Source organism: Sapajus apella, unplaced genomic scaffold, assembly GCF_009761245.1.
Source record: "Sapajus apella isolate SASKATOON/1434 unplaced genomic scaffold, GSC_monkey_1.0 scaffold126, whole genome shotgun sequence".
NCBI classification, from domain to species: Eukaryota; Metazoa; Chordata; class Mammalia; order Primates; family Cebidae; genus Sapajus; species Sapajus apella.
Genome location: NW_022437066.1, coordinates 3,780,266 through 3,804,396, shown reverse-complemented (window position 1 = coordinate 3,804,396; position 24,131 = coordinate 3,780,266). Strand labels below are relative to the sequence as shown.

The following is a 24,131-nucleotide window of genomic DNA, read 5'->3' as shown; positions in this document are numbered from 1 at the left end:
TTTTTTTTTTTTTTTTTTTTTTTTTGAGACGGAGTTTCGCTCTTGTTGCCCAGGCTGGAGTGCAATGGCGCGATCTCGGCTCACCGCAACCTCCGCCTCCCGGGTTCAGGCAATTCTCCTGCCTCAACCTCCTGAGTAGCTGGGATTACAGGCACGCGCCACCATGCCCAGCTAATTTTTTGTATTTTTAGTAGAGACGGGGTTTCACCATGTTGACCAGGATGGTCTCGATCTCTTGAGCTCGTGATCCACCCGCCTCGGCCTCCCAAAGTGCTGGGATTACAGGCGTGAGCCACCGCGCCCGGCCTTCTTTGTTTCTTTTACATGTTAATGTTTTTTGAGCCCCAGGGTGGGGTGGGGTGGGCCTGAGCTGGGAGGGGTTGAGCTCCTTTTGTAAGACGGCTTGTCTGCTGCGCCTTGCGGGAGGGTGTTTCAGGCATCTAGAGTCACCTGGGTGAGTAGAGGGCTGACTGGAGCTGCCTGGCCCTCTGAGCTGTCTGTTCTGCTTCTGGTCCTCTGGTGTTTCACTTGGGTAGGGCATGGCCACACTTCACTCGGCTCTTGCCCTGACTTGGCTGTCTCACACTAGGACCTTTGCAGCGGACTTCGCAGCTTTTTGCTTGGATTTCCTTAGCTCCTCCCTCTCCCTGTACTTGTCCAGCGTTCCAGGGAGAAGGCAGCAGCTGGGTTAAATTGCCATGGCCGGGTTGCACTAATGACAAGCACCACGTAGCGGGTATTTACGGAGGATTGGCTTTGTACTGGCACTTTGTACCCTGGGCAGCACTACAGGGCGTGCCCCTCCCCTTCCCCACTCGTGTATGTGTGTGTGTGTGTTGCGACGCTCAGGCTTTAGATGCAGCATGATCCATCCTTGCCCAGGGAATCTTTGCTGCAGGTGAAATGGATCTGTGGCCGCACCTGTTCTCTGTAAAGCGGGTGTTGTAGTTTCTCTACCTTCCTCTTTCGTGAAGACTTTGAGACGTGCTCTTTTTGATGCCTTCCATTTCACTTTAAGGTTGCAAGCAGCCTTGCAAGATTTCGGTTTCAAGCTCCAAGCTAGAATGTACAGTGTGTAAGCTCGTTAGGTGGATGGTAGTGCCAGCTTCCAGGATTCTGATGGCCAGTGGTATTTGCAAGCATGTCTCAGTGGCTTTCTTTAATAATGCTATGCCTCTTTTCAGAATAATCTGTTGTGTTTTTATGAGATGTATTCAAGTAATGGATCTATTCTCGCGATAGAGGAAACTAGCTGCTTACTGGACAGATTTTGGGTAATTTTTATCGTCAAGCTGAAACCGGTTGAACTGCAGTCTTTTTTCATTCCCCTGCAGTGTCGGTCTTGCTCGTAGAATATCACTGGTGTACTTGAGGCTGCTTTTCCAGAAGGCAGGATGTGGGAATTCCAGCAGGCAGAGCTGGCTTCAGCTCCTCTCTTCGCAGGGTTTTGTAGGTCCTCACTGGGGGCGAGGCCTGTGAGCTGTTAGCATTCTGGAAGGCAGCCTCGTGCCTGCAGCCTGTGCATGGAGGCACCGGAGCCCACCCTTGAGGCTCAGACCGCTGGGTGCCTGCACTTGTGCCTTCAAGCACTGCTGTGAACGTGATTGCATCACTGGATGCATTTTAGGATTTGGCTGTGCTCCCAAACTTCTGCACCCTGAAGCCGTCTTCTGTCATTTGGCATGTTAGCTTACTGTCAGGAAACCTTTTGCTGTTCCTTTTATAATGTGTCCAGGGCTTTTTTTTTTTTTTGAGACAGTTTCACTCTTGTTGCCCAGGCTGGAGTGCAATGGCATGATCTCGGCCCACTGCACCCTCCGCCTCCCAGTTCAAGTAATTCTCCTGCCTCAGCCTCCTGGGATTACAGGCACATGCCACCATGCCTGGCTAATTTTTTTTGTATTTTTAGTAGAGTCGGGGTTTCACCATATTGGCCAGTCTGGTCTCAAACTCCTGACCTCGTGATTCGCCTGCCTCAGCCTCCCAAAGTGCTGGGATTATAGGCCTGAACCACCATGCCCAGCCATATCCAGGGCTCTTTGAAGAAAATTGCATTTTGTTTGCACAAACTGCTGCATTCCTACAGACTTCTGGATAACAGAATAGGAAGCACCTTGAGGGTGGGGTCTTTGATGATTACAAAAGTGGAATGGTTTGTTTGCTACAGGGCTCAATTGGTAGTCAAATGTTTTTCTTTAAATCCTTTTTCCTGAAAATCCACTTTTAAAAATACGGTTTGTTTCTTGGCCTTGGCCCCCTGTTCTGCGTCGTGCTCAGCAGACTGCCTCTGTCACTGGGACCCTCCATCCACATCCCCTGTGTGACCAGCGTTAGAGCCATGGCAACGGAGGAGAAGAAGCCTGAGACCGAGGCCGCCAGAGCACAGCCGACCCCTTCGTCATCTGCCACTCAGAGCAAGGTGCGTGCCCAGGAGCCCTGTGGGTGTTTTGGGGGGCAAATAACGCTTAGCGATTCTTGGAAACATTTCACACTCCTAAGTCTAGCCTTCCCTACTCAGTTAAAGGTCACTGCTAATTTTTATTTCCTGACCACATACCTAACGAATGCTTGTGACCTGCTGTGTCAGGGATCCCAAACCTGTCACCTGGAGGAGGGAGGCTTTATCAAAAATACAGATCCTTGGTCCTGATTGTAAGAGTCTCTGTAGGACCCAGAAAACATCTCTTCATAATTGCCCCCACCCTGGCTGTGACCTGACGCCCAGGCAGAGACGCCCTCTTGTAGACCTTTAGCAAAGGGAGCGGGGCCTCAGGTGTGTTTGGGGCAGGTCGGGGGTGGGGCACGCTGGACCAAGGTCAGGGCTGGAGGGGCCTCCTGTGCTGTAGCAGGATCAGAGGTGGGTTTGAGGTGGGGTTGTGCCTTGAGGGGGCCTCAGACGTTTCTGGCTCGGCTGGTGCTGTTGGTACTGAGGTCTTAGGGGGAAGTAGTGGGCTCAGATTTAGATCTATTCCGTTTGAAAAGTGACGCCACATAGAAATTGATGGAAGGCACTGGTCATGTGGTTTTGGACCTATAAAGATCTGAGCTGAATCCAAACTGGTCACAAGTGGAACGCACAGTGGTGGTGACTTTTTGCTGACTGATCTCTCCCAACAGCCTACACCCGTGAAGCCAAACTATGCTCTCAAGTTTACACTTGCTGGCCACACCAAAGCGGTGTCCTCCGTGAAATTCAGCCCGAATGGAGAGTGGCTGGCGAGTTCATGTACGTAGCACTGAGGCCCTCAGCTGCTGGAGGAGGCGGTCTGAGCCGCAGACCAGAAACCATGGAGGGCGGCGTGCTTCCTCACCTCCTGCTCCGGGCCGCAGCGAGGGAGGAGAAGGGGGTTGGTCACCTCTGGCACGTGGCTGCACTGAATGGGTTTTGAGCCGTGGGGTTCATGCTGATGACCAGGGACTCGTGGGAAAAGCCCAGACTTTGGACTCTGGATGACTGGACAACCGTGGCCTGCTTCTAGCCTCAGATCCTTTTGTTTTCTTTCAGCTGCTGACAAACTCATTAAAATTTGGGGCGCATACGATGGGAAATTTGAGAAAACCATATCTGGTCACAAGCTGGTAGGTTTCAGCCCTGTGCGGCGAAGTTGACTGAACAGTGTAGCTCCAGTGAGCAAGTGGTCAGGGCCGTTTTGAGAACGGTGGGTTCAGGTTTAAGTTTTTCCCCCCTTTTTTCTTCTCTCTTTTTTTTTTTGGATGGGGTCTCCCTCTGTTCCCAGCTGGAGTGTGGTGGCGGCATGATCTCAGCTCACTGCAATCTCCACCTTCTGCGTTCAGGCGATTCTCCTGCTTCAACCTTCTGAGTAGCTGGGACTACAGGCGTGTGCCACCACACCCAGCCAATTTTTGTATTTTTAGTTGAGACAGGGTTTCATCATGTCGGCCAGGATGGTCTCGATCTCTTGACCTCGTGATCCACCCTCCTTGGCCTCCCAAATATTCTATTTAACACCAAATACACTTGACTTCCCCGGATGAGTGTCTGTGGGGCTGGCAGAGCTGCAGAAAGCCTGCTGTTTTCCTCCCTTGCAGTGTGTCTTTTGTAAGGTTAACGAGTAAGAGGATTTCCCGAGGGCAATGGGGATGTTTGGGATTTTGCCCACAGGTCCTATTCTGTCCTCTTCCTGCCCAAGTTACTCTGTCCAAGTTACTGACCCTGTTTTTTCTCCCCAAGGGAATATCCGATGTAGCCTGGTCGTCAGATTCTAACCTTCTTGTTTCCGCCTCAGATGACAAAACCCTGAAGATATGGGACGTGAGTTCGGTAAGCAACACTCAGTGCTCCTCTCCAGGGAAGACTGGCTGCAGGGGCACGGGCGTCCGGGCAGGGTGGGTGGGTGGAGACTGAGTGGACTTGGGGATTAGCCAATCACTGGTGGGTGGGCGGGCATGCTCTGAGCTGTCAGGCATTGATGACTGTGATCTGATGCTGTTGTTTCCAGAAAGATCCACTGGAATAATCCCAGTAATACTCTGTTTTAGGGAAAGTGTCTAAAAACTCTGAAGGGACACAGTAATTATGTCTTTTGCTGTAACTTCAACCCCCAGTCCAACCTTATTGTCTCAGGATCCGTAAGTGTGGCCGGGTGTCTTCCCCGAGGGCGGTTGTGTCAGATGTGGGAGGGCTGGTGAATTTGGTTGTAGCAACCATGGAGAAGGCAGGTAGGCCCTGCGTCTCTTCTGTGCTGCTTGTGGGGCGGAGGGGCTGGGAGGTCTTGGGTTCTGGGGAGGCTTGTCTCCTCTCTCTTCCCTGTAAACATCACTCTAACCTCTTCTTTTTATTTAGTTTGATGAAAGTGTGAGGATATGGGATGTGAAAACAGGGAAGTGCCTCAAGACTTTGCCAGCTCACTCGGATCCAGTCTCGGCCGTAAGTTGCAGTGACACAGATGGGGTGGTGTTGGCAGTGCGTCCCTCTGACACTGGATGTGGCCAGCTGTCTCCCTGGTGGACATAAGCCTGGGTGTGGCCTGTGCCTAACTGATTCCTGCTGTTATGCCGTTATGCCGAAGTCGAAAGCAATCAGGCTGGAGGCTGGGACCTGAGAGATTAGTCCTGTGTGTAGCGGAGGGGTGGCAAGGGGGTGGTGAAGTGTCAGTCGTGTGCCCTGTGGTGAATACCAAGGGGCCCTTCTAGCAGGCTGTTGGGGCGGTGGCTACAAGCATTCAGGGGGCAGTATACTTTGAACGGATGCATGGGACAAGAAGGGTACAGGCAGGGAAGGGCACTGGGAGTGGGAGCAGGGGTGAAGTGTGAGTTCTGAGTGGAATTAGCTTTGACTGGGTGGGCAGGGATGACCCAGTCCTATGGGAACTGTTGGAAGCTGGAACCCTCTGAAGAACAGGCTCTACACAGGGACATGTCCTGCCATTTTGCTGTTGCCATGCCACTGTGCAAAACAGATGACCAAGAGGTTGGGCGTGGTGGATTGCTTGAGGTCAGAAGTTTGATACCAGCCTGGCCAACATAGTGAAATCTCGTCTACTAAAAATAAAAAAAATTAACCAGGCAGGGTGGTGGGTGCATGTAATCTCAGCTACTGGGGAGGCTAAGGCTGGAGCGTCTCTTCAATTCGGGAGGCGGAGGTTGCAGTGAGCTGAGAATGTGCCACTGCACTCCAGCCTTAGCAACAAATGCCCTAGAGTTAAACTACGCAGTATCATAAACTACTCCATTTCACAAAGTGGCCAGAAGGTTCTTCTGTTAACAAAGCACATGAGGTAGTTTCAGGGCCAAGCCTGCCCTTCACTGAGAAGCAGAAGGAGTGGTGGGTGCGTCACTCGTCCCATGCTGCCTGCCCATGTCCCTTTTACTTCCTGTTGTCTTGGCGGTGAAGGGGTTTAAGCATTTTTACCCTTGGAAGGCTTTACCCAAGTGAGATGGTGGGCAAAGCTCTGATGTGGACAGAACAGATAATGTATCAGGCTGAGGCGGGACCGCGGGCTCAGCCTCGCACACAGCCAGGCCACATGGCCCTCGAAGGCCCAGAGTCACTGCTCCGGGGAGGCTGTTTGCTGTGGGGATGGCGCCATGTGGCCCTGTGCATGCCACTGTGTGCTCGCAGGCAGCCTCTTGGTGTCAGTCCCCTGTCCTCTGGGGGCACCTTGGGTCACAGCAGAGCCACTTTCAGACTGGGATTGACAAATGAGCACTTGTGAAGTCATCTGAGAAAGGGGTTCATCTGGTGGCCTTGGAGTTGGAAGAAAGAATTCTGTGAGCATCCTAGTGGCCAGAGAGCTGCATGTGGGACTCGTAGGTGATGGGTAGGATCTTTCTCCTGCAAAAGTGGTGGTGTTCATTAAGAACAAACCAAACCAGGGTGAGTGCCGTGCCTCCCACCTGTGACTCCAGCACTGTGGGAAGCTGAGGGAGGAGGATCCTTGGAGACCAGGAGTTTGAGACCAGCCTGCACAGCACAGTGAGACCCCGTCTCTGTACAAAAAGCAAAAAATTAGCCAGGCAAGGTGGTGTGAGCCTGCAGTCCCAGCTACTTGGGAGGACAGGGTGGGAGGATTGCTTGGGCCCGGGAGTTTGAGGCTGCGGTGATCAAGATCACACCACTGCACTCCAGCCTGGATGAAAGAGTGAGACCTCGTACCTTAGAAAAGAAACTAAAAGGGTGAGCAAATGTAGGAGGTAGAATACCAGTCCCCTGAGCCGCCTCTGGAGTCAGCTGCCAGGAGATGAAGTCTGCCCCTCTGTGGTCATCTGCTTTGTTTTTCAGGTGTGTAGTTTCCAGGGTGGCTCATTCCTGTCCTGTAAATAACTGGTACTGCACCACAGCTGCTGCTCTGCAGCTGCCTCCACTGCAGAGAGGTTTTGGGACTTTTTTTTTTTTTGAGATGGCGTCTCGCTCTGTTGCGCAGGCTGGAGTGCAGTGGTACGATCTTCGCTCACTGCAGCCTCTACCTCCTGGGTTCAAGCGGTTCTTCTGACTCAGCCTCCCAAATAGCTGGGATTGATTATAGGTGCCCACTACCACGCCTAGCTAATTCTGTATTTTTAGTACATGTGGGGATTCAGCACGTTGGCCAGGCTGGTCTTGATCTCCTCCCAAAGTGCTGGGATTACAGACATGAGCCGCTGCGCTGGGTCTGGGCCACTTTTGATGTCTGCGCACATCTGTGTCCTTGGACTGCTGGTGTGGGCCTGCTGTGTGAGCAGGGACTGCCTGTCACCTCTCAGTGGGTGCTTATGTGTAATGCTCACAGGCAGAGGGATCCTGTTTGCACGACTTCGGCGCATCTGAGGCAGTTTCTGCAGGATGGCCTTGGAAGGGCAAATGCAGCAGTCAGGGGATGTTTAGCTTTTTCACGGGTACATTTTGGAGCCTTAGGGACTTTGAGGCATGTGGCCCCCTGCTTACTGCCCCCATCCCTGTCCTTCAATCCAGGTTTGCCCTCTCTGGCCGGGGCTCCTCGGCCGAGGGCTGCTGCTGACCCCCGTCATCCACAGCCCTCACATCCTTGTTGAACCTGAGACCTGTGTTTTTCTTGCCCTTGAGCTTCTGCTAGTGCTTGTCTGCCCAAGTCGGCTCCACAGAGCACTTGGGGTGCTCCTCTGCTAGGGGTCTTGCCATCCCCAGCTGGGTTTTGACTGGTTGCCTTATCTATTTCTTAACTATTTCTTTTTTTCTTGAGACAGGCTCTCTCTCAGTCACCCAGGCTGGAGTGCAGTGGCACGATCTTGGCTCACTGCAACCTCTGACTCATGGGTTCAAGTGATTCTCCTGTCTCAGCTTCCTGAGTAGCTGAGACTACTAACACACCCGACTAAGTTTTGTATTTTTTGTAGAGACAGGGTTTTGCCATCTTGGCCAGGCTGGTCTCCAATTCCCGGCCTCAAGTGATCCACCCGCCTCGCCCTCCCAAAGTGCTTAGGTTACAGATGTGAGCCACCGTGAGACCAAGACCGGCCTGCCTTATCTAGTTCTCCCTAGCACTTAACTTTTCTGGCAGCCTGATGCTGGAATGCAGGGGATGGGCTGTGTTGCCCTTGCGCCTCAGTGTGGGTGGGATGGCAGAGCCGGGCCCTGTTTGCCAGTGGGTAGTGTTTGGATGTGGTTAAGAAGCTGAACAAAGCAAAGCATGGAGTCGGCCTTGTGAGCTTCGGGGATTTGAGTTGACTCACTACCATCCAACGGAATGGTCTTGATAAAAGACTGTTGTGCAGATTTAAAGGCAGGGTAAATGTGGTTAGATTGATCACTGTGAGTTAGAAAAGCACTTTGAGAGGCTGCTCACCAGATGATTACAGTGGAGCAGCTGGCCCAGCAGGAGCAGCCTGTCAGCAGAAACAAGTACTCCCCCCTCTGCGTCTGCTGGAGAATGTCTTCCAGGGCTGCCGCACCCACATGCCCAGCACGGAGGCTGCCAGCTGCACGGTGACCCAGAGCTGAGGGCTGTGCAAGGTACTTGCAGGTTTCATAGACCTGGTATAAAAAAAGAATATCAAGTGTCTTGTAATAACTTCTCGTGTTGATTGTGTTGAAATGATGTTTTAGATACGTTGGGTTTTGCGCTATCAAACTAGTTTCACCTGTCTTTTAAGTTTTTCTCATGTAGCTGCTAGAACAGTTATGGTGGCACGTGGCTGGCGGGCCCTTGCAGAGTCTAGCCTAGTGCTTCTCTGGGCGCAGCAGCAGGCAGCATGCCCGGCGACCTGTTCGAAATTCATGTTCTTGGGCCCCGGCCTGGACTGGTCACATCAGAAGCCCTGGGGTTGGGGCCTAGTGGTCTCCGCTGTACCTGCTTGAAAGTGCCTCTGATGCATGTGGATTTGCCTCTGGGGACACACGGCAACGTCTGGAGGCTCAAATAAAAATGATAGAAATTTATGACGAACCTCTGACTCCTGACATGGTGGATTTTGAATCCATTTGTTCTAAGATTCAGTTGGAAAAAAAGAAAGGAAAAACCCAAGCAGATCAGTTATAAGAAAGGGATTGTTGTTAGCTAGCAGTGTCTTTTTTTTAAGGAATTAACAGTCTTTATTGGGCTGAGACCAGGAGTCTGTGGGTCTTGAGGACCGCTGTGTATTGTCAGCTTTCTTCTCCACGGCCTGTTTCTGTAGCCTCATGCGCTGTTTCTTCTACTGGTACTGGATCTTGGCTTCTCTTTGACTTTGTATCATTTCATTTTATTACTATTAAGCTAGGGGAAATGATTTTTAACTGTAATAACCCTGTCAAGCTGTCCTCACAGCAGGGCAGATAGACAGAAGCTGCTGCTCTTTGTATGAGGCCGTGTGGGACTTTGTTGGTTGTGTTTGTTTCTTTGCAACAATATATCTTGGCCGGGTGCGTTGGCTCACACCTGTAATCCCAGCACTTTAGGAGGCCGAGGTGGGCGGATCACAAGGTCAGGAGTTCGAGACCAGCCTGGCCAACATGGTGACACTCCATCTCTAATAAAAATACAGATATTAGCCGGGCGTGGTGGCGGGTGCCTGTGATCCCAGCTACTCAGGAGGCTGAGGCAATCTCTTGAACCCGGGAGGTGGAGGTTGCAGTGAGCTGAGATTGTGATACTGCACTCCAGCCTGGGCGGCACACTAAAGAAAACAATCAAAGAACAACAACAACAAAATAAAACAGTAACAAACACCTCAGCTTTTTTTTGAGAGCAGGTGAGAAGCGGTCGTGCCCACGACTTGAAAGTAAGGTTTTGTCTCTTCCCCCTCCTCCATTCTTAGGTTCACTTCAATCGTGATGGATCCTTGATAGTTTCCAGTAGCTATGATGGTCTCTGGTAAGTGAAAGCATTTTACTTTATTAATCAGTGAGTACTCACTGAGGGTCAGCTCTTGTACTATTCTTGCATCTGGGGGTACAGCAGTGACAAAAGACCCAAGTCCTTAACTTCTGAAGCTTCTCTGCTGGCCACACTGCAGACACGTCAGCAGATACACACAGCAGTTTCAGGGTTGACAGCACAGGTGATGGGGCGGTGGATGTGGCTGTCATTAGGGTGGGTCAGGGAGGGCCTCCTCCATCAGACTTCAGCTCCATGTAGACACTGACATGTGCACTTCACACGCTCATGGAGAATGGGTGTTTGAACCCCTTGAGAGGAAAGCTGTGCAGATCCGGGAGGATGTTGTGTGCTGCCGTGCCTGGTGAGGAAGTGTCACCATCCCGGGCAGGTGAACCTGAGCAGATGACAGCATAGAGAAGGGCAGGGGGAAGAGGGATGGCCTCAGCAGAAAGCGTACCTAGGTCTCAGCAGGCGTTGTTTGTAGCACTGGGGCTTGGTAATCTCGGTGTCCAGCACTCCTCAGGAGACAGGGCAGTGGGGCGGCAGATGTGAACTCAGTGAAATGTCTGGTGGGAGCATGTGGCGGGAGGGGAGTGTTTAGACCGCGTTTTGGATGTGGGGTGGACAGCATCATAACTTGTTCAGATTGGTCACTAGGAAGGAGGGGGACAGTGGCAGCTACTGGCTGAATTGAAGACCTTACCAGGACTTCCTGCAGGGAACCCTCAGGTGGACACGCACACTCGAAATCGGTTTCCCAATCTGACTGCAGTGACTGTTGGCAAGGGGTCCCCAGGGGTCCCAGCTGTAGTCGCCATGCATGGTCCCCTCATCGGTCTTGAGTAGACGGGTCTGGTGGGAGAGGGTCGGAGTCAGAGCTGCACCTGACCCCCAGCCTTCCCATGGGCCCTACAGCGCACACTTCCCGGCCATTACCTTGCCAGGCTCAAGCTGCAGTCCAGCACTGATGGCGTTTGGGGCTGAGGTCACTGGGATGTGCTGTGGCAAAAATGAAGTCACCTGGAGCCTCACATTGGCTAGTAGTGGCCATGGTTAAAGCCATGGATTACACTTGACCGTTTAGCAGCTTGTTATAAGGGGTACAATTTGGGAACAGCCAGAGGGAAGGGGTGTACAGGGTGAGCTATGGAGGAGCATGGAGCTGCCAGGGCCTCTTTGGTGCCACCCTCCCGGCCCCTCCGTGTGTGTGTGTCACCAACAGGCAAGTGAGCACAGACAGTCTCAGAGTTACTCATGGACCCAGCTCCAAGAACTTTTTAAAGAAATCGGAAGTATGCCAAGGAAATCAGGGAAATGGGAACAAATGAGGACACTGATGAAATTAGGTGTGTTCTTTGATGAGACTGGCCGTTAAGACCTTTTACGCCCATGATGTAAAAAGCAAAATAAACCCGATTAGAAATAGGAAGTGGGTGGAAACACTGCAGGAGGAAGAAGCTCGTCCAGGCTGAGTGCCTCAGGCTGCAGCAGCAAGGCTCGTCCACATTCTAAAGGGACCCAAGCCATGGCGTCTGGAGGGACCCAAGGCATGGCGTCTAAAGGGACCCAAGGCATGGCGTCTGGAGGGACCAGCCACTGCCGAAGAGGCCGGAAAAAGGGATTGAAGGCCTAAAAATAACATCGTTCCCTGTGACCTTATACTCGAATCCAGTTAAATATCGAACTGCTAAGCTTATCCAAACTTTTCCAGATCACAGACAGGAGGGAGCTCCCTGGTTCATTTCTTTGGGTTTAGCATGACCTCGCTACCTAAGCTTTGATTACTGGTCCCAAAGGAAAACCAGAGAGGGCAACTCACTAGTGAATACTGCTGCCAGGGTTCCAGAGGAAGTAGTAGGCCTCTGAGCCTCATGCACAAAAAGGAATTTCCACAGCCAAGTAGTGCAGTATTCGTTATTAAGTAATGAAAGGGTTATAACACAGACATCAGGAACCCATTATCTAGTTGTACCAACAGACGAACGGTGTTAAAGGTCCCTGTGGGTAGAGGTCCACCCTTTAGCAAGATAGACCAGTATTGTTGACTACTTGCTGGTAACTAGTAATTTTCATCATATGTGGTGACACACTAAAACTATTTCTGTGAAAATCAGAAGCGAGACAGGCATGCCTGTTTCCTGTGGTACTCAGCATTGTTGGGAGTTTCTAGCTAATGTAAGAAAATGAAAATAATAGTCGTATGCAAATTGAATAGAGATACACATTTTTGTAGATATGGGCCGGGTGCAGTGGCTCACGCCTATAATCCTAGCACTTTGTAAGGACAAGGTGGGTAGATAATGTGGTCAGGAGTTCGAAACCAGCCTGGCTAGCATGGTGAAACCCTGTCTCTACCAGAAATACAAAAATCAGCCGGGCATGTAGTCCTAGCTACTCTGGAGGCTGGGGGAGGAGAATCACTTGAACCTGGGAGGTGGAGTTTTTTGTGAGCTGAGGTCCTACCACTGCATTCCAGTCTGGACCACAGAGCAAGATTCCATCTTAAAAAAAAAAAATAAAAAAAATGTAGAAGCCACCGACATGGTGCTTTTCAAACATTTAACCCTTTGTCATGGGCACTGTCAGCCTTGCTTTTGAGGCAGGGACACACGTCCCTCAGTTGGTGAGCATAGGACCCAGACCCCGCGTCAGCTCTGGAGTCCGGGCCTGGAACCCCAGCCTGCTGGCTACATGGTGTGATCTCGCCTTTAGTGCCATCAGGGCTTGAAAATGGACTGTTTATCTTTATACTGGGAATTGCCAGTTAGAAGACAGGAAAAATGTTCCCAGTTTAACAGTGACAAAAATGCTAAGATGTTTAGGAATGCAGCCACTGAGAAAGAGCAGGACTTGTGGAGGACATGCGAAGTGGAACTGAAAGGACACTCGTGGTGTGAGGTTAGGAGACCAGGCCCTCGTGGCCCGGGCAGCTCCGGGAGAGGCCCTGTGGGTGCTTATGGAGCTGGAGGCAGTGAATTGAAGATCCATGGGATGCAGGACGGCACTGTTGCTGAGAGAACTGAGAAGATGCAGAGTTGGGAGGAGAGTTGCCGCTCTGGGTTTTAACACCCTGAAGCGGCTGAGGTCCAGTGTGGTCCAGTCTGGGATAACTGAAGTGTGGGCGGAACAGGATGGGGGTGTGCAGAGTGGGGTGCACTGGGGCCCTGCAGAGGCCGGCTTATCCATGGGTGAGAGATGGAGGGATCGTGCATGGCGGCCATGGAGTCTTGGGCTTGAGGAACAGCTTGTCCGCGTCTGTCCCAAGCCTGTGCCCTGCTGCTGGCATCCATGCGGTGGAAGTGTGGGTGCTAACGGCAGGCTCTGCTTCCAGAATGTGTCTGTATGGGCAGAAATCACGGAAACCCTGGACCTGGAACAGTGTAAACGCCTGGCCCACCCCTTCTGGGAGTAGTCCAGAAGACCGCTTACAGTACTTTTACATTTTTATCTAACAGAAAGCCCCCCTCCCTGCTTGCTCGTGTGTGGCAGGAGAAGCCCTGGGCTGTGGCGCCCTTCTCCTTGGCCAGGGAGGTGGAGAGAGCGACAGGCTTCCCCTGTGTTGGGGTAAACCACGGCTTGGGGAGAGCTCCAGCGGTCCCCACACACGGTCTGTGCGTGTGTGGCGTGTGTGGCCTGTTTCTGTTTGTGTGTATAGTGCTTAGCCTTTGTCCCTAGAATAGAAGAGAATGACCGTTAAATGGGTGAAGCATAACTTTTAAAAAAACACATCAGGAAAGGAGTGCTTGGCCTGAAACTGCGATCTGACTTCCAGCAGCCGTCCGTGATCCTAACTTGCCTGCTTACACTTCTTTGTTCTCTTTGCTTTGAAGTCGCATCTGGGACACCGCCTCTGGCCAGTGCCTGAAGACACTCATCGGTGAGTGCGGCTCTTGCCCTGCTGTGTTCCCTGCCCCTGGTCCTCACTAGCTTATCATCCTCCCTCTGCCCTGGGCCTGCCCCTGCGGGAGGAACCTTCCTCCTTGTCCGACCCTTCCCGCCAGCTCCTTCTGACCGCTTGGTGGCTCTGTTGCTCCTTCGAGTGAAATGTTCCTGCCGTGGCCTTTCTTCTCTTGGGCCAGTCTGGAGCTCCTCAGCCTGTGCTGTCGGGCCTCACCCCTGGCCACTCAATGGCGTCCTCTGGGCACCCCCATCGCCTCCTGGCTTCAGGCCACTGCTCGGATTGTTCCTTGAGTAGGTGGGGCTGAAGAGTAGGCGAGGCTGAGCGCCTGCCCTGATACACACCCATCTGCTGCTGGTGCTGCCGAGATGGATGGAGGTGCCCCGGAGGCACAGAGGACCCCACACCTGGGGGAGGAGGGGAAGGAGGGACATGGCGTGGCTTGGATGGGAAGGCCGGCTGCCGGGCAGGGTGTAGCCAGAGGGTCTGTGATGGCCGGGGTTTCAGCTGCCCTTGCAGGGCCTGCAGGAGGGGGTGGAAGGGTTTTCATCCGGGGGGGTGTTCATTTTTGAGAGGCCTAGGTTAGAAGCGCGGGATGGGCTGCCCCTTGAGGGGGGAGCTGGGTGGTGAGGATGGGGGGGTGGACCCACGTGTGGGGAGACGCCCCTTTTGTGCTCTTCTTCCCCTGCTCCCCCGGTCCTGTCTGTCGTAGCCTGCTGGGCCAACTGAGACCAAGCACCATAGACTGGGAGGTTTTCAGCGGCAGAAATGTGTTTCCCCAGAGTTCTGGAGGCTTTAGGAGGCCTCTCCTTGGCTTAGAGATGCTGCCTTACCCTGGCTTCACACCGGTGTCCCTGGTGCTTCCATATGTCCAAATGTCCTGTCGTAAGGACACCACCCTATGGGCCTCATTTTCACTTTGTCACCTCTGAGGCTCTGGAGGCCTGGACTTCAGCGTGAGTTCCCTCGCCGGGGTGGTCTTTGTAGCTTCCTGCCTTGTGGGGCCAGCCTTTGGCCATTCGTCCCTCCTGAGCAAGATCACACTGCCCCTGGTGTCCCCTGCCCGGGCCACCTGTGCTCAGCTATGTTCTTCACTGTTGTGTGAGTGCACATGACCCTCACGGCCACCCTGAGGGGAGGGGTGTCTTCCTCCTGCAGAGAGGCTCATTCACTAGCCCAGAGCTCCACAGCAAGCAGGTGCAGGGACCAGGATTCGTGCCTAGGCACAGGTGGTTTTGTGTGCCCCTAAGCCAAGGGCGGGGGATGGAGGGGTCGCTGTGTAGCAGTTTTTCCATCGACGTCTCCTCAGGTCTAGCGAGTTAGACTGTCGAAGGACTGAGGCAGGTGGGCTGATGCGTTCTCCATGATGCTCTGTCTAGGCAGCCTGGGTTAGGCATGTTGGGCACTTGCCATCAGCTGCATTAAGGGAGCCTGGCCCCCTGGCCTTTGCTGTGACCTCGGCTTGCCTGGCTGTGTGTTGCAGTGTGGCCCTGCATGGCCTCACAGCGCCTCCCGTGCCTTTTCAGTGTGTGTGACCGGGCTGAGGGAGCGGAGAAGGCGGGTGCCTGGCGAGGCCGGGCGTCCCCATGGTGGTAATGCCGAGGGCCGCGTCCTCCCCGGTGCTCGGGACACACCAGTGCCTGCACACGCGCGGGGGCTCTGACAGGGCCCAGGGATGGGGCCTACACCGGGCACACTTTCCTTGGGATTCCCTTCTCACCCAGGTGAGGGGAAACGCCTTCCTCCCGTTGTGAGGGCTCTGGGGTTGTCACCTCCTGGAAACTCTGACTTTTTCAGCTCTGTGAGAAAGAACAGCCCTGCTCTGTCCCCAGGGCTGTGGGTCCAGCTGATAGGCCTGAGCATTAGCTGTGGGTGTGCAGCAAACAAGTTGGTCTTGCAGGCACGAATGCCCCTTGCTTCAGTGACTTCTTAAAGGAGAATTTCCGAGGCTGCTGGTGGAGTCATCCTGTGTTGAGCTGTGGATTCTCCAGTCACTTCCATCCCCTGTGAGGCAGGCGATGCCTGAGAGTGCCCACGGCCCAGTGCCCGAGGAGGCCTGTGTTTCTAAAGTCCTGGTGTCGAGGGACCCCCCAGAGCATGGGTTTGTGGTGTCAAGAACCTGCTCACGGCTGGTGCGAGGTGGCTAGGCCACCCTTTGGGGCGCCGAGGGGTGGTGCTGCTGGCACAGGTGGTGGCAGCCTCACCAAGATGTCATGCATGGGTGACGGGGAGCGGACACCTCCTGTCCCTGCCCAGTTGTCGGTGCCCGCCCTGTGTCACCTGTCTGTTTTTATTGCAGATGATGACAACCCCCCAGTGTCTTTTGTGAAGTTCTCCCCGAACGGCAAATACATCCTGGCGGCCACGCTGGACAAGTGAGTGCTGCATGGGGCCGTGGGGATGGGCGGGTGGCCTCCCCAACCAGAGACGCCAGTGCGAGCCTTCGGAGAGCACGTTGTGGGCTTGGTACGGGGTCCAGGCTCCTGCCGGAGCTTCAGCTTCTGGGGAGTGGGCTGTTAGGCAGGAGGGCAGGCCCCTGCCCGTCCTTTCCTGAGGCTGAACCTTAGGTCCGACTAAAGGAGGAATTGAGGTCAGTTTTCTGGTTGAGCGACTATGTGGCCGTGGCCGTGGCCTGGGCAGGCCAGGGGCCGCCAAGGCCGTTTCTGGTTCTGACCTCTGAGCGCCTTGATCTTACCTCTCAAAAAGCCAACGCCCTCCTGGGCTGTTCCTTCCCATGTGCGCACATTCAGCCCTGTGGCTCCCAGCCTTGGCCCCAGTCCTCTGAGGACTGTGTGGTTGGGTGGTAAAACCTGTTCTGGATGTTTCCAGAATCAAGAGAACTTCCTCACCCCTTTGAGGATGACCGAGTCAGGGATGATAGCACCCATCAGCTTCCTGTTAAAGTCTCTCTTGGAACTACAAATACTTGAGGCTCTCAGGCCATCAAGTCGCTGGACTTCGGGCCTGAGGGGCTCCTCACCCTGAAGGAGAAGGGGGTTCCACCCCTGCTGCTTTGCAGCTGGCACTGGTGGTGCCATGACGTGGAGGCTGCAGAGCTGGGTGTGGGGACAGGAGGGCCGCGTCTGGACATGCCCCCCCTCTTTCTGTCTTGCAGCACGCTGAAGCTCTGGGACTACAGCAAGGGGAAGGTGAGCGCCCGCCAGCGTGGGCCCGGGCTGGGGCCGTCCCGGGGTCATGCCTCTGGCAGGGCAGAGCTGGCCCTCGCGATGGCAAAGGAGGGGAGCTCAGAGAGCCATCTCCCCTGGGGTTTGGTGCGGATTCTTGAAAGACTTGGGTGTTTGTAGGGTGGCAGTCTGCGTTTTAAAGCTTTGATCGTGTGGGTTTTGTGCTTGTACATATAGTATTTGTGTGCTTTTCAGAACTAAGTGTAGTCAGTGTTTTATAAAACACTTTGCTTAGAATGTAGAATCACCCCAAATCAAGGGGAACCACGACTCTGACCAGCCTGTCCCCTGCTGTTTCAGTGCCTCAAGACGTACACTGGGCACAAGAATGAGAAATACTGCATATTTGCCAATTTCTCTGTTACTGGCGGGAAGGTGAGTCTCCCGTAACCGAGAAGCGTCTTGCCCGTTCGTTCCCAGCTTCCTCACCCGAGAGGTCACGCCTATTTCAGGTTGCATTCTTCTCAAAGATGTTTTTCTGCACCCACAAAACGAATTTCCTGTGTTTGAACCAAGGTGTACTGCGGACGCCCTGTCCCGCTCGCTTCTGGGTCCACCTCCCTCACAGAGGCAGGCAGCCTGCTGTCGGGCGCTGCTGGCAGTGCTTAGCTGATACCTTCCGAGGGAGCAGGGACCCGGCAGGTGGAGCTCTGTGCACTCAGGGTGTCCCTGGGTGGATGCGCTGGCTCCGAGGCTGTCGCCCACCCGCCCCAGCAGAGAGGGGAGTGTGTTTTCCTGACACCCACCCTGGTCTCGATGCTGCTGTCTTAGACTAGGGGAGATTCTCAGCAGCACACACAGACTCAGAATAGGACGACCCGAAAAAACATCTTCCAGCCTGGAAGCCTCCCCTGGGGCAGGCAGGCACCCGGGTTCTCGGAATGAGGCCACTGGTGGGGTAGAGCAGGCGGGGCTGGCTCCCCTTGGAGAGGAAGCCTCATGCCTGGCGGGGGTGCGGGCAGGGCTTTTGGTTGGGTTCAGTGCTGCGGCCACCTGCGGGCTGGGCTTGGGGCCGGGTATAACCGGAGACTGTCCCTTCTGCACGCACGCGCTCTGACCTTTTCCTCGCCCTGACTGCCCTGCTTGTCCTTACCTAGTGGATTGTGTCTGGCTCGGAGGATAACCTTGTTTACATCTGGAACCTTCAGACGAAAGAGATTGTACAGAAATTACAAGGCCACACAGGTGAGCGCCTGTTTGTTTGGGGACAGTCCTTGCAAGTGAAGCGTGGTCTGCTTGGGTGCTGTCTGCCCTCTTCCTCCTCTGGCCCCATTTAGGAGCCGCTGCTAAGAGCTCTTGCCCAAGGCACAGAGCTGGTCAGGGCCACTGCCGACTCAGACCCAGGGCTCCTGGCTTGAACCCTGTTTCTTCCCATTCTGCCAGGCATTCTGGTCTGGAAGTGTGTGTGGCTCTGGGACTTGAGGTGGTGCAGCCTGTCCCACTGCACGGCCAGCTCTGTTTCCTGGGCCGAGGACAGTGAGGTCATCGCTGCCCCATTCTAGAGGCTCTGGCTCCTTTCAGGGATACCTGTTCCTCTCCCAGAGAGACCCCGGCTGCTCACAGCCAAGTGGGCCCCGTGGCAGTGCCAGTTCCCAAGCCACCTAGGTCGCTCCCTCCCCAGTCCCGGCTGCCCCCTCACTCACCCTCTGGCCCCTGCATTTCCATGTTCTCATCGGGCCAGTGACAGCAGGGGTGTGGAGCCCCTTTGGAAATCTGGGGCGGCACTTCTCCCTCCGTGCGAGCAGCTTCACCCAGCCTGCAAGTGTGCCGCCACCCAATGTCAGCTCTCACGCTCCACAGCGGGCCTAGGCCTTCCCCCGTGTCCTTGCCGGCATTCTGGGGTTTGCTTGGTTTACGTAGGAACTGTAAACCCTTTGATGTGGCTGACCTTGCACCAGCCTGTTAGATCTGACTGCCCCGCTTTGGGGGTGGACTTGTCCTTGCTGTGACAGAGCCAGCCCTGAGGGGACACTCTGGGGCTCAGCAGTAGTGGGAGGCGGTGAGAGTGGGCAGCTCAGGGTCCTGAGTGAAAGAGGATGTGGTCGACAAAGGACCGAGGACCTTGAGGGACGGTCTGACTGGGGTCCCCGCACGCCGGCCTCTTACCAGTCTTGCTGCCACGTTCCTCCCTGTGGGTGCCGAGCTGCTGCTGCTGCTGGGGACGTGGGGGAGTCCTGCTCTACAGGCGGGGTGGCTCTCCCTGCTGCCCTCCCCGCTATGTCACCCTGGTACCAGCTGCCGTTCCCTCGCCCCCCTCTCCTGGGCTCCCTGTGTTGACGGTAGGCAGCAGGTGCTCGCACTGAGACCTCCCGGGTGGTGTGCAGGCGCTACCAGCGTTTCTGGGGGACAGTGGAGCTCAGTCTGAGATGGTACCCACAACCCACGGCACAGGGACAGCTCGTCTCTGACTGTGTCTTTGTTTTCAGATGTTGTGATTTCAACAGCTTGTCACCCAACAGAAAATATCATTGCCTCTGCTGCACTAGAAAATGACAAAACAATTAAACTGTGGAAGAGTGACTGCTAAGTCCCTTTGCTTCCGCGAGAGAGACTGTCAGGAAGTTGACCCGGATTGGCAAGAAACATGGTGTCTCAGAGCTGGTCCCCTGGGTCTGCGCCTGGGTCAGGACGGGGCTGGATGTGAGCCTCCTCTTGGAAGATGATTTGGCTGAGCGGAAGGTGTAGAGCACCGGAAGGTTCTAAAAGTTGCTGGTGACATTTCTTGCCAATTCTTCTAACACTGTCTAGGGAAAAGTTCCTAGCCTGTTGTGTGCAAAACAGTCAACACAAGTTTTTAATTTTTTATTACAAAAGGGTAAAGTTCAATTTATCATGCGTTGTGTTTTTTCAGTAAACATTCTGTATCTTTTTGATATTCATGACCCAGTGCACGCGTGGCTGGTCACCGCCACTGTGGCCCCGACAGCCGGCCGCCCCCCTTCTCTGCTGTGTAGCCGCCCCGGGCTGCGGCCCTGACTCCTGTCCCTGCCATAGCTGTTCCTGGTGTCCGCGTCTTTCTGGAAAGCACAGCGTCGTGTGGTGGTTTTCTGTGTAAAGAGCCTTTTGTGGCCCACGCACGGCAGCATGGTCATTGCACACGGCGCTTCTGTCTGTGTCACCAGTGTCCCTGCAACAAGAGCACCACAGACTAATAAAAAGGTGGGGTTTTGTGGACAGTTGTGGGAAATGCGTCCTTGTGCAGCGTGTCACTACGTGGCCGTCTTGGAGAAAGGCTCCCTTTCCCTCTCCGGGAAGGAAAGGAGGTGCCCTGGCTGGCCGCCTCTGCCGTCTGAAGACGCCTGCCCTGCAGCCTGTGCTCAGTGTTGCTGGGGAAGGGGCAGGGTTGGCAGCTGTTAGTCACAAAGGAGCCAAGCTCCTGATGGGCTCCTGTTGGGATGTTGGGGACACCTGTGGCATGGGAAGGCTCCAGGTCAGATGCCAGTGGGACTAACGTGCCTCGTGAGGGCCGCAGAGCCAGTGCTGCCCCACGGCTTCCCGTCTCCCGGCAGCCCCAGGAGCGGCTCCTCAAGGGATTGGGTGCTAAGCGGGAGCCTTGCCATCCCAGCCCTCGCCCACTGGAGCCCTCGCCCGCCCGCCCGCCTCTGCTCCTGGCCGCGCGGCTTCCCGGTGCCCATCTGCACAACGGTTTACGGCGGAGGCTGAAACCTGAGCCTGTCTGTGGAGACCTTTGTGGTGGGGGCTGCCATGCACGGTGAGGGCAGAGCGGGTGGCCAAGGGCACAGGTGCCTAGGTCTGTCCCGTGGGGCAGGGCTTTGGGGCAGGGTGGTCTGTGGTGCTCCAGGAAGCCAGCCCGGGTCCTGGGTCTGCAAATGGCCCTGGCCCCAGAGCCCAGCCAGCTCTGCCTCTGTCAGGCTGGAGTTCTGAGTGAGTCCTCCAGGTTTGCGGTTGCACCGGCCCAGGGAGGAGGTGGGGGCTTGTCAGGTGGGCTCTCCTGGGGGTCCTCTAGTGGCAGAGGTGAAGGGGGGATTACCTGGGCATCTGGAGATGCCTGTCCCACGGTCTCCCTTGCCCCTCTTTCTGATGAGGCGTACAGATGAGGGACCTGGGCTAAGACGTGAGCTGCCACAATGAAATGGTTTGATTTTTGTCTTTGACGCTCAGGGTCTGGGCACCCCGCATTTGCCGCCTGTTGTGACAGACTTGGGGAGCTCCACCTGCAGCTGCCCTGCTGTGGGGCACCCCAGGGGCAGTGGGACTCCTGCAATCTCGTTCTGGGAGGAAGAGCCCACTCCGGGGAGGGCTGTGCTGTGCTGAGTGCTGTATCCCTGAATATAGTTTATTTTTTCTACCTTTGAATTCTGTTGTAGATTTATGTAAAAATACATTCTTTTTGAAAATAAAAATTTTCATGTCTTCTAATTTTGTCCTGTGAGAATTTCTTAAAACGTAGCTGTCGGTGGGGTGGGAGGGCAGCCACCCTGTGGCTTTGTCCCTGGCGGTGGGGTGGCATCTGGTGTACCAGCTTGCCCTGCGGACAGTCCTTAGGGTTTTTACAGTAGCCTTAGGAACGTCATCTGTTTCTGCTAATAATGTCCATGTTTTGTATTGAAGTTCAGCTCTTCGGTATATACCTGTGTGCTAATTATTGACAGTGGTAGGCAGGTAGGCAGAGTCGAAGGGCGCTCCTCCAAAGTCCTGCTGCCACCACCGTGCTGGGGAGGCTCTTCTAGGGCATGCGCTACGAGCAGGAGCTTGCAGATGCTCAGAGGGCGGCGCCCCCAGGTTCCTGTTGCTGCCGCAGGGACTCACCACTGTTCCGTGGCTGCTCCCGTCATTGTACAAATCCCAGACGTTTCACCGTGTAAGTGGTGAACACGTGGTATCTCAGAGATAATCCTCCAGAAGCATTATTACCATAATGGCATTTTCATGCCAAAAAGACCCCCCACCCTCTTTATTTTTGAGATGGGGTCTTGCTCTGTTGCCCAGGCTGGAACACTGCGGTGTGTTCACAACTCACTGCAGCCTCAACCTCTTGGGCACAAGTGATCCTCCCACTTCAGCCTCCCAAGTAGCTGGGACCACAGGCACATGGTGCCAAGCCTGGCTAATTGTTTTGTTATTTTAATTATTCACAGGCTAGCAAATTTTTTAGTTTTTAATTTTGCAGAGAGGGTTTCTACGGTGCCCACGCTGGTCTTAAATGGCTGGACTCAGCTATCCTCCCACTTCCGCCTTCCAAAGTGCTGGGATTATGGGCATGAGCCATTGTACCTAGCCCCCTAAGATTCTTTACTATCTGATGTTCAGATTTCTCCTGTTGTCTTAGTATGTTTAGTAAAAGCATGTCCCTGCATGTGCACACACGCACATCTCGCATGTGTACACGTATACATGCATGTGCACACCTGCACATGGGTGCACATAAGTACGTTTGTCTATGTGCAGCGAATCACAGCATGTGTATGTACATGTAGATATACCTGTGAGGGTACGTGTGTGCATAGGGTATGTATGTGCACATGCACAAATGCATGTGCTGGACAGGTGTATGCCTGTGTATACACACGATTGGAACTGGATCCAGACAGGGTCTTCACCTGCATCTGGTTTACCTCAAGCCTCTATTGTTTTTTTGGAGATGTCTCGCTCTGTCGCCCAGGCTGGGCTGCAGTGGTGTGACCTCGGCACGCTACAACCACCTCCCAGGTTCAAATGATTCTCCTGCCTCAGCCTCCCGAGGAGCTGGGAACTACAGGCACCCATTCACCATGCCTGGCTAATTTTTTGCATTTTTAGTAGAGATAGGGTTTCACCATATTGCCAGGCTGGTTTCCAACTCCTGACCTCAAGTTCTCTGCCTGCCTTGGCTTCCCAAAGTGCTGGGATTACAGGTGTGAGCCACCGTGCCCGGCCCCTCTTTAAATGGCCAAGTCCTCCCTTTTTTTTGTACCATGTATCCGTTGAAACCAGGTCGTTTATCTTGTGCCTCCTGATTTTGCTGAGTGCGTCTCTGTGGGGCTGTTGCAGCATCTTCCTGTCTCCTATAACCTGGCAGTGGGGGTGGCAGCCGGCCACGCCTCCTGCTTGATTCAGGACATGGCGGGTGATGCTGTGCGCATGTTCAATGAGCTGACTCATCAGCAGATTGCTTTTATTTAATAAACATCTGTCCAGTCCTTACTCAAGTCCTATGTTTAAAAACTTACAGGAGTTTAAGCCAGGTGCTGTGGCTCACGCTTGTAATCCCAGCACTTTGGGAGGCCGAGGCAGGTGGATCATGAGGTCAGGAGTTGGAGACCAGCCTGGCCAACATGGTGAAACTCCATCTCCACTAAAAATACAAAAAATTAGCCGGGTGTGGTCGCGGACGCCTGTAATCCCAGCCACTCAGGAGGCTGAGGCAGGAGAATTGCTTGAACCTGGGAGGCAGAGGTTGTAGTGAGCTGAGATTGTGCCATTGCACTCCAGCCTGAGTGACAGTGTGAGCTCCATCTCAAAAAACAAAAACCTATAGGAGTTAGTGCCCAGGACACGTGTCAGGGACACACAGGCCAGGTGAACATTCTCACCCTGCCTGCCATTCTCACCCTCTGGGGTACATTTCCGGTGGTTTCCCTTGATGGGAACTAGGCACAGGTGGGGTCTATCTGTGTCATTTAGGAAAACAAGCTGTGTGCCACATCCCAGCACATCCTGTTCTTCAGCCCACGAAGGGAGCTCTCAAAACACTGGTGGGATAAGGGTGTTGGCCGTGTGGATTCACTGTCCCAGCAAGGAGCTACCTTAGGGTCGAGGATGACTTCTGAGGAGTAAGTGAAAAAAAGACTCAGGAGGAGGATCAGGCGTGGTCACCCAGAGGAAGGGCAGAGGATGCTGAATCCCAGTAGATTAATGCCTGCTCCTGGGCCATGCGCTGAGATGGCTTATCACGCCCTCGGGGGAGACCCTGACCCTCAACATGAAGCCCAACGGGCGTGGGGGAGCAGGCGGTGCAGGCACTGTTAAGAGAAAGATCCACTTGGCAAAGATTTTATGTAATTCAACTACTGAGGGGACCTGTAAGATGTTACAACCGCTTGAAAGTCCCACACTAACGTAAGCAAACAAGTGCTGAGACAAATTGCAAAGAAATTCAAGACTGGCAAAAGGCCAAAATCCACCATCATCATCACATCCCACTGGGCACATTCAGGGTCCTGCAATTTCCAGCAACAGCCAAGAGCAAAGGCGGAGAGACCTGGACAGCTGCTTAGACTCCTTAGGTTGTGCAGTTTTTCCTTATGCCTGTTTCAGGGTCTCTCTCAGTTTTTC

At 54.1% G+C, this 24,131-nt stretch overlaps 1 protein-coding gene across 4 annotated transcripts in view; it reads left to right on the top strand.

Moving 5' to 3' along the window:
• WDR5 (WD repeat domain 5) overlaps positions 1-19,992 on the top strand; it is a 23,156-nt gene extending 3,164 nt beyond the window's left edge. For all 4 annotated transcript variants that reach the window (XM_032261954.1, XM_032261952.1, XM_032261951.1 and 1 more), the window contains 13 exons: positions 2,281-2,419; positions 3,118-3,226; positions 3,506-3,579; positions 4,193-4,282; positions 4,501-4,590; positions 4,805-4,888; positions 9,712-9,767; positions 13,604-13,650; positions 15,971-16,046; positions 16,787-16,820; positions 17,157-17,231; positions 17,954-18,041; positions 19,283-19,992. In XM_032261954.1, coding sequence (XP_032117845.1) covers positions 2,339-2,419; positions 3,118-3,226; positions 3,506-3,579; positions 4,193-4,282; positions 4,501-4,590; positions 4,805-4,888; positions 9,712-9,767; positions 13,604-13,650; positions 15,971-16,046; positions 16,787-16,820; positions 17,157-17,231; positions 17,954-18,041; positions 19,283-19,383 — 1,005 coding nt within the window. In that variant the 5' untranslated portion in view covers positions 2,281-2,338 and the 3' untranslated portion in view covers positions 19,384-19,992. The remainder of the gene's footprint in view (positions 1-2,280; positions 2,420-3,117; positions 3,227-3,505; positions 3,580-4,192; positions 4,283-4,500; positions 4,591-4,804; positions 4,889-9,711; positions 9,768-13,603; positions 13,651-15,970; positions 16,047-16,786; positions 16,821-17,156; positions 17,232-17,953; positions 18,042-19,282) is intronic.
• The last annotated feature ends 4,139 nt before the right edge of the window (positions 19,993-24,131 follow it).